This window comes from Macrosteles quadrilineatus, unplaced genomic scaffold (genome assembly GCF_028750875.1).
Source record: "Macrosteles quadrilineatus isolate MER2022 unplaced genomic scaffold, UCM_ALF_1.0 Scaffold_2__2_contigs__length_208266976, whole genome shotgun sequence".
Classification (NCBI taxonomy): Eukaryota; Metazoa; Arthropoda; class Insecta; order Hemiptera; family Cicadellidae; genus Macrosteles; species Macrosteles quadrilineatus.
Window position 1 is genome coordinate 200,260,877 of NW_026542595.1, and position 13,163 is coordinate 200,274,039.

General features: G+C 29.9%; 1 protein-coding gene across 1 annotated transcript in view; it reads right to left on the minus strand.

Annotated features, from left to right (window-relative positions):
• LOC128987689 (dopamine D2-like receptor) overlaps positions 1–13,163 on the minus strand; it is a 142,731-nt gene that overhangs the window by 9,036 nt on the left and 120,532 nt on the right. Inside the window, exons 2-5 of the mRNA XM_054408672.1 lie at positions 3,768–3,877; positions 2,381–2,633; positions 1,444–1,629; positions 671–777 (exon numbers count right to left, since the gene is read on the minus strand). Coding sequence (XP_054264647.1) covers positions 671–777; positions 1,444–1,629; positions 2,381–2,633; positions 3,768–3,877 — 656 coding nt within the window. The remainder of the gene's footprint in view (positions 1–670; positions 778–1,443; positions 1,630–2,380; positions 2,634–3,767; positions 3,878–13,163) is intronic.

A 13,163-nucleotide genomic window follows, 5' to 3' on the forward strand; every position in this document is an offset into this window, starting at 1 on the left:
TGTATGGGAATGTCCTGTTTAAAGGGTTATAGAGTTGAAGAGGGAATTGGTTAATTTGTTGATACTAATAAGGGAATGTTAATTGGTTCAGGCAATTTATTGGTCGTTGAGTAGATTTTGTGAGGAAATTTGTACAGATAATTTATATTTTAGATTTATTAGATTTTTTGGGGGATATTCAGAGTTTAGGCTCCAGGACGTTTATACGTCTTTTTTAAAGTGGATATGTACATCAATAGTGTTGGTTTATTAATTAGAAATAATACAAAGGCAGTTCTTTGAGTTTAATTTGGTTGTATTATTTAACAATAATCCAACTCCTGACTAACTTAAATATATATACAGATCCGGATTTCTGTTAAAGCTACTTTCCCATGTGTTTATGCAAGCCTGAGGAGAGTAGAGAAAGTTTATTCCATATCACAATACATATTCTTCTAATTTACAAGGTCTTATAACTGAATACGTTTATAACTGTCAATTTGTACGATCTATTTAGCATTTATAAATACAGTTCTGTCTAAATGAGAAATTAAAAAAAGTACTTGTTAGTTATAAACCTTAGTGATCTCTTATTTTCAAAGCAATTGTGCGAAGTGCAGTGTGAATTGCTTATTTTACCGTAAGCTCAATACAGTTAAAGTTAAAGTATCAATTATTAATGTCTTACGCAGTCTCCTCTATGACTGTGGCCAAAATGAACTCTGTAGACTTGTCGTTGGGAATCACGTGACAATCTTCTGAGCCTGGTGACCGCTCGCCCTCGTCGTCCTCATCCTATTGAAATGGATGAAAATAAGGTATTGTAAAAAACATATATCATAGCTTGGAAATGTGAACGATGCTGTTCAACAATAAGGGACATTAAAAAAAAATTACTAGAAACTATATAATTAGTAATCTCGAAAATACGACAAACTGATCATAGGTCAAATATAGAACACAATTCTGTACATAACTACATAAAATTGATGTAATGATGACTTTCCAGATGTTTAGTTTAAACAGTCATAAGATAAAATAATTAATTTAAAATTATAATGGTAGTTTATATAAAAAATTAAATCTTTTATATTAACTACCATTTGCTTAACAATATACTTGAAATATTAAGTGGACCTAAAAATTCCAGTGAACAAAAAAAGGTTTAATACATTTTATTCACAAGTTATTAATAATGTTATTTTAAAAGTTAAATTATAAGTCGTATGCTTGGTAAATGTAACCAGTCTACACTGGGAATTTCTATTTTCCCATTTTTTTTACATCTTACGTAACTCCAATAAATAATAATTTACAACTACTGAAATGTGTTGTATAAAAAAATATCATATAAGAGTCACAACTCTACAGTCTGCAACATTTGCAACAGAAAAAAATAATCTCTTTGACTTAATCTTGGTTTTGATAAATATTGTCGACAGCTTTTCAATCACAACCTACCTGACTACCACTGCCCGTATTGGTGGGTCCGTCGTCTATACTGGTAGTGGGTACCAAAGCCGACGCTACCATCGATGTTTCTGCCAGTCTTCGTGTCTGGGCTACGTTTTCTATCACGATTCCAGGCTTCATGTCAACTGGGGGTTTTCGAGCAGCCTTTTGTTTTTTCGCTCTATTTCGTAAAGCCTGGAAATACATGTAAGATTAGTCTTAGTGTGATTATAAGTGACTGGTAAATGTTTTTTTTGTTTTTTTTTTTACAATAACATCTCGTTGAGTCCGTCTTGTGTTAGGTTTGTATGTTACTGTGAAGATATTTTATCGGTCAAATCACAAAAAATAAAAATTTAAATTATAATAATAAAACCGGAGATGTTATAAATTAGTAACCAAAATCCAAAATAGGTGTAGTATGTATATTACACCCCAACCCCCCTCCCATTTTGAGTTCTTCGCCTACAATACCTTAACATCTACAAAGATAACAGTATACATTACTTATTCAATTACAAGACATTTACATTTATTTTATATTAACTATCAGCAATACGGAATTAAAGAGTATTATATCCACCCATAATGTATGTGGCAATACTAATGGGGCAATACTGTTGTTATTAAACAGTACAATACGAACGTGACAAACAACAAAAGATCTTGAAATTAAACATTTTCTCAAATCAACAACTCTATAAGTGTACGAACGTTCAGTCCATTGAGGTTCACGTAGGCTTATTTCATGCAGCTATACACCTTTTACTTATTACTGGGTGCGTTTAACTTTTCTGTTAGATATAGTATGTTTTTCAGTTATACTTTATTTCATAAACCTGTTTACTTTTGTTGGCGTCATAAAATTACTTTCAATTTTCCTTTTTTCAAATAGAAACCTACATAAAAGTTAAACATTACTAATAATCAAAACTAGACTACATACCTTAAAAATACTATAGTACAGATAGACCATGACCACACAGGGAATGTAGAAGGATGATAAAGATGAGTAGATGATGAAGTCTGTATTGTAGAAGATACAAAGTCCTGGGATCCTGTTCGGTGTGTAGTTTAGACCCAGGACGATGGGGCTTCCGATGGCTATACTGACCACCCACACTAACACGATCAACAACCACGCTCTGCTGTTGTTCTTCTGCTTGGCGTACTTTATGGGTTGTGTGACCGCTATGTACCTTTGAAATATAACACTTTTTAGTAAACCTTTAAAGGATAATCACGGTAAAAGGCAAATTAAGTGTAAATATAAAGTCTAAATAAAGAAATTACCTTTATTTTTTTATTTACAGTTCTAAGACGGATAATTTTCTTAATAGGAACAATAAAACAAAAACTACATAAAAATATAACGTATCATATCATATAAAATATTAGTACCAGGACACCGAGCATTGCTTGAGGTGTTTGATTTGTACAAGAGGTATTATAATTTTTTGCTAAGATTGAATTCGCTTTTTGGTAGACATTCACTGATTCAAAATTTACCTAACATTTTCATGTAGACAAGCAATCTATATTGAAAATTTATAAAATTAACTTGAATATAAAAATATATGTTGCATTACATCTATTGACCATTACTGCGTTGATTATGTACGGGTTTGCAATCCCGAATTTGTACTTTTACGGGTGCTACTTTAAATTTGACTTTCTTTAAGTGAAAATTTAGTTGTAAAGAATTTTTAGTGATAAGGATGGATGAAATTATTCTATTAAGTTTGGTAACATTTACAAATCATAGAAAACGATTTAAAATTGCTCAATACTCTTAGTCTAAATGACTGTATATTTCACGGGAGTGTTATACGATAATCCTTGTTCAATGATGTGAAACTCAATCGGGGTCTTTTCACTTTTGTGTGGTTATATGTTTTAAACATGAAATTAATCTGCCATTAAACGATTTAAATAGTTATTTATATATATAGAATATATATAGAATATATATATATAGAATAGTTCATACATATAAATAAAGTCAATTGAATGTTCAATTTCGTCTTGCTTTTAATGTATAGGCAACATCAAAATTATTTGTTTTTAATAACCATTTAAAAGATTGAATAAATACATATTTGTAATCCGTACCGTATAGGATAAAAATGTTGTATATTTTAGAATATTGACAGTTCGTGTTCAATGGTATTACAAAAAACCCGATTTTATAAACTAATTTATATATTTGATCAAGAAGTACATACTCATGGTTAAATATTTATGATTCAAGATACTTCCTGTAAATAGTTCTAAGTTATGAATTTGGATTAACTTGATAAATGTCATAACACTTGTTTAAATGTATAAAATACCTGTCTATGCTTATGGCCACAAGGTTGAAAATTGAAGATGTGCTACAAGTGACGTCCATCGCAATGTAGAAATCACAGGCAAAAGCAGGAAGACCCCATTCGCCATTCACCTGAAACCATAGTTTATTTTTTATTTTTATTTATCCCTATTAAACAAAAACATAATGAATATTTTTTTTTTATTTTTAGCCTGAACCATTTGGTATCATCAACAGTTTTATGAATAGTTAAAAATAAAATTCCTTTGTACGAAAATAATCTATGAAGCTAATTTGTGGTAGTCAATTTATAACAATACAAAGGACACACAATGTCGAAAACACCCGTATTTGTGTCCACAAAAGAATTGTTCCTTTCAGTCCATCCAGTGTGAGTTGTCGTCTCCAGATATGATCAGAACAAAACAACGTTTGTTTATTTGGACGAAATATGGCTAAATGTTAGTAACGGGTTACTAAAAAAACATTTGAATCGACTGCGTTAATTATTTAACTAGAAAACATTTAAGTAATAAAAAAAGTTTAATTTTTAAAACATTAGGCTTGTTTGCCAAACCCATTATGGCATCAAGCCACAAGGGGCTTCAAAGAAGCTAATTTTTAATATCTGTTTGATCTCTGACATTTATCACTTTAATCGAATTCTCTATGTGGCTTTATTTTGTTGTCAATTCCACGTAAAACCTATTTTAGAGTAATTATGTGAACTAAAATAAATCAAACCATTATCTTTATTTTGTTAAGGTGGCTCGGAAAATAAGGTTTCTTCCTTTTTACAAGAATGTTAAAAAATAATTAAACGCGTTTTTAAAATATTTTACATACACCTTTTGATTAACTTGTTTTTACTAAATTCTCACTATATTACATACTGGGTGGAGATAAATGTAATAAATACAGGGTTTATGTAGCTGATAACGTAAATGCATGATTTACTACCTGTTTTTCGTAAAACATATTTATATTTTATTAGCTTGACAATGTTTTTTAATATTTCACGAGAGTGAAAAATATTATACTACCCTTAATCCTGGTGTATTACTTTTACTTTATGTTGCACAAGTATTTATTAAAAAAACGTATGCTCCTTGTATCCAACGTATACTCTAAAATATGTTTTTTTTATTATTACATTTATCTGCAAATTACTCGGTAGTTTTGTCTACAATCTTATTAACAACGTAATATTAGGCAACCTAAAACAAATTTTGGAGTAATGTTTTTTTATATACTTTTTTGTCTTTATTACTTTTACTAGCTTTTATTTTTATAAAAGAGTTTTTATAAGAGTTGATTACATTTTTATTTTGGTCAAATTTGTTCACCAAAATACATTACACCAAACCACTAAAAACCAGTAATCATTACAGTTTTCGACTAGAATACTTTAGTGATTATTTATTTTTTACTCAATAAACAATTCGAAAAACAAACGTTCAAGTCAATGACCGGTTGATGTTACTGTTTTAATATAAGGTTCAATACTTCGATACATGATATGATTTTGATACTTGTCTCTCAAGCCTCAACACTAACGACATAGACTACAGGGAACCTGCCATCAAATATAAGGCAGTCTTCGTATTTTGATCCCATGTTTTATTATAATCATACTTTAACAGTATTTCACGTGGTTAGTGATTGAAAGGAAAAATGAATAAATTTATCAAATACAATATAATTTCTGTTACTAATTTCGTACTGCTATTTAATCTATTTAAAATTACCTCAGTAATTCCGTCTAGTATATGTCTGGTTGTAAGTTTGTCTGGCCAGTAAACATACTATATTCAAAATACTAAAAGGTAGACACTACCAGTAACATGTGTTTTTTAAGCACCGCATGAAAACAATAATTTGCTGTAGACATGTTGAGGTTAGAATTGAATGTGTAATATTAATATGAAAATTTTCAAATTAATGTAAATCAAGACGTGGGCTAATGTATCAAATGTATTTATGTTTTTATAAACTAATGTGTATTGCCAAATACAAATTTTGCCGTCCGACTAACAGTGAAATCATAGTGGAGACCCGGTCTCATTGCGCTAAAAAATGTTTCTATACATTTAGCTTAAACCAGTTCTCCAAATTTAAAATCGGATAAAGTATTTCTAAAATTGTTACAACATATACGTAGGTAAATACAGGGTGGCAAAAAAGTCTGGAAACGGCGTAATATCTTTTTAACAAAATCCGTTAGAAAAGTCAAACCTTTCACATCAACTTACATGTATAAAAACTACTTTTTCCAAGTATTTTCATGTTTTTACTTCTGCCAGGGGACGACCCATGAGGAGTAGGTACATAATCTTAAAGTAAGCATAGGTTGGTATGCACATCATTTTAAAGGTCTAGTCAAGTGGAGTTCATTGCCGGAAACCGCGTCTCAAAAGGTTCATCCGTTACAAAATGGCGGCTGTTCAAAGTTCTTGTGAAATATACCTTTACAGGCCTTAGTATTGGTTAATACTCGTATTAAACATTATCTTGAGAGCTGAAATCGTATTTTAAAGTCAACTCGCTCATAGACTAAGTTTATTCAATCTTCAAAATAAATTTAACCGGGTTTCAGATTTCCTGGCTAATTTTGACTATGAAGGCCTGTGCAGGTATATTCCGCAAGAACTTTGAAATGCCGCCATTTTGTAACGGATGAACCTTTTTTGTCGCGGTTTCCGGCAATGAACTCCACTTGACCAGACCTTTAAAATGATGTGCATATCAACCTATGCTTACACTAAAGATTATGTACCTACTCCTCATGGGCCGTCCCCTGGTGAAGTTAAAAAAATGGTAATGCTTGCAAAAAGTAGTTTTCATACTTATAAGTTAATGTGAAAGGGTTGACTTTTCTAACGAATTTAGTCAAAAAGATATCAAGCCGTTTCTAGACTTTTTTGTCATCCTGTATGTTTAATTGTAACTAAGCTTTTAAACACACTTTACATTATTAAAAAAATACTTATTTTATATTTCAAGACATAGCTGTCTCCTTGACACATTACATTTTTCAGTAATTTAAAAACCTAAAAAGCCGTGCAAAATACATAACTAAATCGTTCGTACATAAAGAAAGATAAAGCAGAAAATATATTTTTACGGGCCATGCTGTTGTCAAATCGTACCAGGTTTTTGGGCACATAATAAAATTGGCAACTCACATAGAATAGATAAATATGTTAAATAAAAATCCCAAGGTGAAATTTAACACTATGTCAAATAGTTTATGAACATTTGCTTTGTTGCAATATTTATAAAAGATAGTCATACTGAAAATTGCTGCTGTATAAGACAATATATATCTAAGCTATAGGCCTAAACTTTTAAAATCCCAAACATATAGACCAAATATATGTATAAAATAGTACAGTTAAACGTGTTGGGAATAGCACTCAAATTAATTTAAATAAGGGCAACTAGAATTATGAATCTCTTATAAATCCAAGAGTTCACACAGGAAAATTAGATACATTATTTGAAACTAACTAAACTATCTTGACTGAGATGTGTCCGTTTGGGCTCCCGAAGAACTCAAACTATTTACAGATTATTCCTCTTGAAACATGGATACTGTTGCTCTAATTCAGCTATCATACCATGATACGTTTATTTATAATTTTTTATAACTTGAAAATAAATTATACCAATCGTGTCTTTACAAATTATTGAGTGTAATTACAAATTGTTTTTATCTTTGTAGGACTATTTATGCATTCTTTATAAGCAAGGTATTGAGCTTGGTTCTAAAAACGCAACGGTAGTTTTATTAGTGAAATAAAAAAAAGTCTCTTGTATATACAAGGAGTTTATATTTAAAATGTTGTATTTAGAATAGTAAACAATATAAATTTTCATGTTGTTCTAAAGAAAAGTAAATAAAAACTGTGTTAACTATTCATGTTTGATATATGGTTTGGTGCAAAATGGAATTTTTTTTCGTTAAGAAATATTCAGCTCAAAGCATCACTCCTAAATTGACCAGGCTCAATTTTAATGTTTTGGTATATCTACATAGATTGTTTTATGATATGTAATACTAAATACTGTAAGTATTTGCCCAAACTATAGGGATACCAATAAAATTCTTACTGTTTGTAGCCATAATAATACCATTTCAATACGATTTATATCCATAATATGATTAAGAAATTATTTCATTTTGTAAATTGTTATTATAACCTAAAGATCCTTTGTCGTAGTCATACTGTTTTTAATTCAAATATATATAATATCCAAACAAGATTGTTAATCAGGACTAGAACTCAAATTAGTATAAAGTAGTTCTTTAAATAAATGCATTTGAAAATAGCAATGTTTGTTAGAAAATCTCACTTATTGAAACAGGTTTTCGATTAATGTGGATTAACACGATACAAAATTTAGATTTTCGTGGATATAATTTATTTTTAAAATGGCACCCTTTAAAAATGTGGTTTATGTTTTTAAAATGGAAACTTCATTTTACTTTTAAAATCAGATTAAATGTTTTTATGTACACTCCATTGCGAATAACTATGTAAATATAAGCCCTAGTTTTCTGTAGGTTTCTGGGGGAATTTGATGGAGACCTTGTCTCAGACGACGCTAGTTCAAAGAACAGTTGTGGTCTTATGTTTCAAGACTCAGGTTTCCACAACGTTATTAACTGTTCCTTCATAGTTGTGCTTTAATTAACTCTTCGCTTATATAAAGGTACACAAAACAATAACTTTATCTTACCGGATGCATAAAGACAAAATGCTGTTTATTTTTCACCCTTCAATAAATTGTTTATCTAGAAATGGGAGACAACTTTTAAACTCTAGTTAGTCAATTTTAGTTTTTTTTCAAAAGTATTACATTAAATTAAAATAGTTTATTTTTTCTGTTAATCTTAAGACCTTTCAGCCGTCTTTAAGCCTAGTAAATAATCAACAGTAACACAGCTTAAAATAATTATAAAAAATCGACACGCAGTTCAATTTTAGTAAAGAGGGGTTTTATGGAACATATGAGCAAAGAGAAATAACAAAGAGTTGAGAAAATATATAGCCATTTGTGCTTTTTTAGTTCTAATAAATGCGGTTTCCAACATAGTTTTATAACAACCTTTCGTGTAACCAAGTTCTATGTTTCATATGAACACCGTATTATCACAAAATGATACAAATATCATTACTAAGAATTCTCTCATTTTAGATTGAGCAAATAAAAATCTGAATTTCGACTAAATTATTAAACATTTGTTATAATAGCATTTATTATTATATAAAACTTAATTATAAATTAAGTTTGTATTACTTTTGAGATACTGTGGGGTTGTTTTATCTATGACTATAATATTATACATTGTTCCGAACTTGATAAGCTTATTTTACACGGTCAATACATATTAACTACATATCAGACTGTATGGCAAGTTAAATAGGAAATTCAATTGATAGTGTACTATCATTCATAAACATACTTAATATGTTCAATAATTCATTAATACTTCAATCAGAGCTTGTAATGACGAAAAGTTAATTAAATCTATATTTATAAAAGAGGAAGTTTGTATATATATATATATATATATATATATATATATATTTGAACATTATGGACTCCGAAACCGCTTGACAGATTGTAATGAAATTTTCAGGCATTATTAAGCATAATCAAGAATGGTCTGTGTGAAGTTTGGTGCAGATCCGTCAAAAGGGCTCCGCCCCAGTGGCTCTGGAGTTTCCCATGCTAGCCTTATGAGTACTTATATTTAAATGAAATCAAAGAATTTCAACAGCTGGTTTAACTAAACAATTTTATTCTGTGATGATCAATAGGTTTACCAACAGGGTGCAACACTATTATTTTTTTAAATTTATGACAAAAGCTAATTTGCAACCGAAAGGTGAATGAGCGTAGCGAACGAACTTTAACCTGGAGGCGAGTTAGCGTAGCGAACGAGCTAAACCTGAAATAAATTGAGCGCAGCGAACGATCTCCAACCTAAAGGTGAGTAAGCGTTGCAAACGAACTTCAACCAGGACGTGATTGAGCGATGCGAATAAACTCATCTTGAAAATGAACGAGCATTTGACATAAAACCACATTAGGACAGGACAACGTCTGTTGGGCCAGCTAGTATTATACATGTAAAATACTATAAGATGTATAATTTTAGGACGGTATTATCTGTTACATAACAAATTATAATATTGTTATAAAATATATAGTATGATATTTTCCAAACTAGATCAAACAAACCGCATTTTAAATAATGAAACCTTTATTTTCATGAAAAAACCACATTCACCAAGGGCCATTTTGAGAGAATAAACTAGAATAAAGGAGCCAAAGCCGACTGATACACAAAGGTATTAAAGAGCGCTTTGAGAACAATACAAATCTCTGACATCTTTTGTTTCTCGATGGTGTTCCGATGCACTACGTCACACATAAGCAGCATTTGCAAAGGTACAGTTTTGGTTCATGAATAAAATAGGCAATTGATTTTGTAATAAAAATCTATTCTGCCAAAAGGAACACCAAACGTTGGTTGATCAGTATATTGTTTATTTACTTTTAATTCAGTCAAATTCATATACAAATACCGCTTAACGTACCTTTTTATTCCTTTGTTATGCTACAATAGTATTTTCATATATTGAATATTTACTGTACCATACTATGTTCTTTGAACTCAAGATGAACAGTCAATATATAGATTCATAGTCGCATGACAAATATTTATTATGATTAATCATATAATAGTTTTCTATATTCACTGTCTTTAATTTATTTCTTATATCACATCCCATTGATTGTTAATTTGTTTAATTAGGGACCGATAAACTATACGCAATACGTATAGCGATATAAATATAATCAACTCAGTATTAAAATATCTACTAAGTCTGCGTTTTTAACATAAAATATATATATATATATATATATATATATATATATATATATATATAAAATTAATAACCACAAACAACATACCTTAACTTTTTTTGTCCTAAGGACGCTAAGCACGAGCCTGGGATTATTTTTCACATTACTTCAGGCTTGAGCTAGGGGTTGCGGCATTATCACTTGGATTAAAATCCATTGGTGACTTGGTGGGGATCGAACTCGGGACCTCAGGGACTGAAGTCCCGCGCTCTAACCACTACGCCAGCTCGCTCCCCACATACCTCACCTTGCATGCCATGTTATTCTTAGTTATAACCCAACAAAAAGGTTGTAATAAGCATGGTGAATATAATGTAGTGATAAATAAAAAACAAAATAGTAACAGTAAGCAATATAAGAAATGTCACATTATACACCTGGAAAGGTTGTGGAGAAATTAGTTATTCATACTGTTATAATCGGTGCTTTCTCCGTAAGTCCAATAGTTTTTACACTTTTTAAATTATAAGTAAGAGTTTATTCAATACGATCGCTCCAGTAATAAACTTCTCAAAATATCATTATATAGTTCTTATGTTATGCACTAAGTAGTTAGTTTTTATTTAAAACATTTTTATTTGTAAGTATTTGTATAAACGAAAGAATCGGAAGAGAGTAAAATCAAAGTTATTTGAACGATAGAACAAATCTACATACAAAACCAGATTTCCTCCAGCGTCGCATCGTATTGACTCCGACTTTTTGTTTACATCAAGTGAAGGAAATAAGTTTTCGTCCAAAATCTTTCAGTTCCACATCCTTCTTTCATGTCATGAACTTCATTATTAGATATTTGAAGAGTTTTTAAATTTACATAGCTACATTATAAAGAGTAACTAATATTAACTCAGGTCGTGTACCTAGATAAATTAGACAAGGAAATTGTAAATCAATAAGACTTAAAAATGGTTCATAAAGTGATATTAGTAGTTTCAGCAAAATCTGTAAAATTTTAAAATACTTTTTTAGTTGGATGATCTAGCTGACACAACCATCTTCACTTAGAACCAAACCAGTGTCTTTCGGAGCAAAAGGTGAGCACTAACTCTTTTATATCTCGACACACTTCAATGAGCAAAAAAAATTACCTAGTAAAGAAAGGCACTCCAATCAAATAATTACTTGCAAATCGTTTGATTGTTTTAAAGATGATTATATACTTAAATACTTGTCAAACTAATTACATTCAATATTGAAACATAGTTTTGACAGATGGTTTATTTTACTGAATAAATTGAGCAATGTTTGACAAAGTTTTTAAAAGTTGTTTGTCTATTTTAAGGTTACAATAATAGATCTGTTATTAAGGCAAACAAGGCTCACGTCAACAACTAGGTATCAACCAACTTCACATCAGACAACTTCATGTCACGTAACTTTATGTCAACAGGCTTGCTAAATGTAAAACACTTCTTGACAAAGGTATATATTTAAATTGAATTAATCTATGCATAGTTTAGGCATCATATTGTTTTTATACCAAAAGCAAACTAAACATACTCAATGCTTATTGACTAGAAAATTGTACGTGGTTTTTCTTTAGATGTGTGTAAGAATTTATGGTATTTATGTGTATATTTAAGTATTTATAGAGAGGTCAAATTATATTTTCACGGTAATTTGCTATTCCACCTGTTTTTCTGTTTCCTTAAAAACAAAATGGAAGCTGAAGCAAATAACCCGTACATAATTTAACCAATCTTTATTTTTCTGTTACAATCGATCGAAACTAAACATTTATACTTGGCAACCTATAATATCATACGTTGTATAAAAATAAGTCAATCCTTTGTACTAGTTCGTTATAGATCTACGATTCAATTAGTTTGTATCGAGCATAAATTAAGTCTACGTTAAATGCCACAAGCGTAAATGCTATTAGAGTTGAACAAATATACAAAACAAGTAACTTTATAACTATTCCAGCATCTGTATTTCTTGTACTACTGCCAGACTTTCAGTTTAAATTAAGACAATATACTTGGAATCGTTTTGTCTCAACTTATAACTTACCATAGTTTAAATACAAGTAATTATTAAAACAGCATGTCTTTCTCTAGATCATATTTTGGAATAATAAAAATTTTATTAAATTTAGAACAATTATAAGATTAAGTTTGCAATAGTATTAAGTTTAACATTGCAGTTATACATATTACCCGAAACACGATTAAGTTACACAAAGAACATGAATAGTCAATATATTTGATAAATACTTTATGTAGAGGAAGAGAAAATTTCTCCAGGGATGCCGTATGAAAACGATCTCGATCTTTCACTCCCTGAGGGGGTAAGCAATCGAACATTTTGTGTTCATAACGGAAGAGGAAAAATTGAAACATGATACTAACAAGTAATGATTATTTTTCTATTGGGTATATTTTTTATAGATAAAGCAAAATTTTTCAACTATAACTTGGAACCGTTTTAAGTTTTTAAAGCTATATTTGTTGGATTTTACTGTGAAAGAACATTT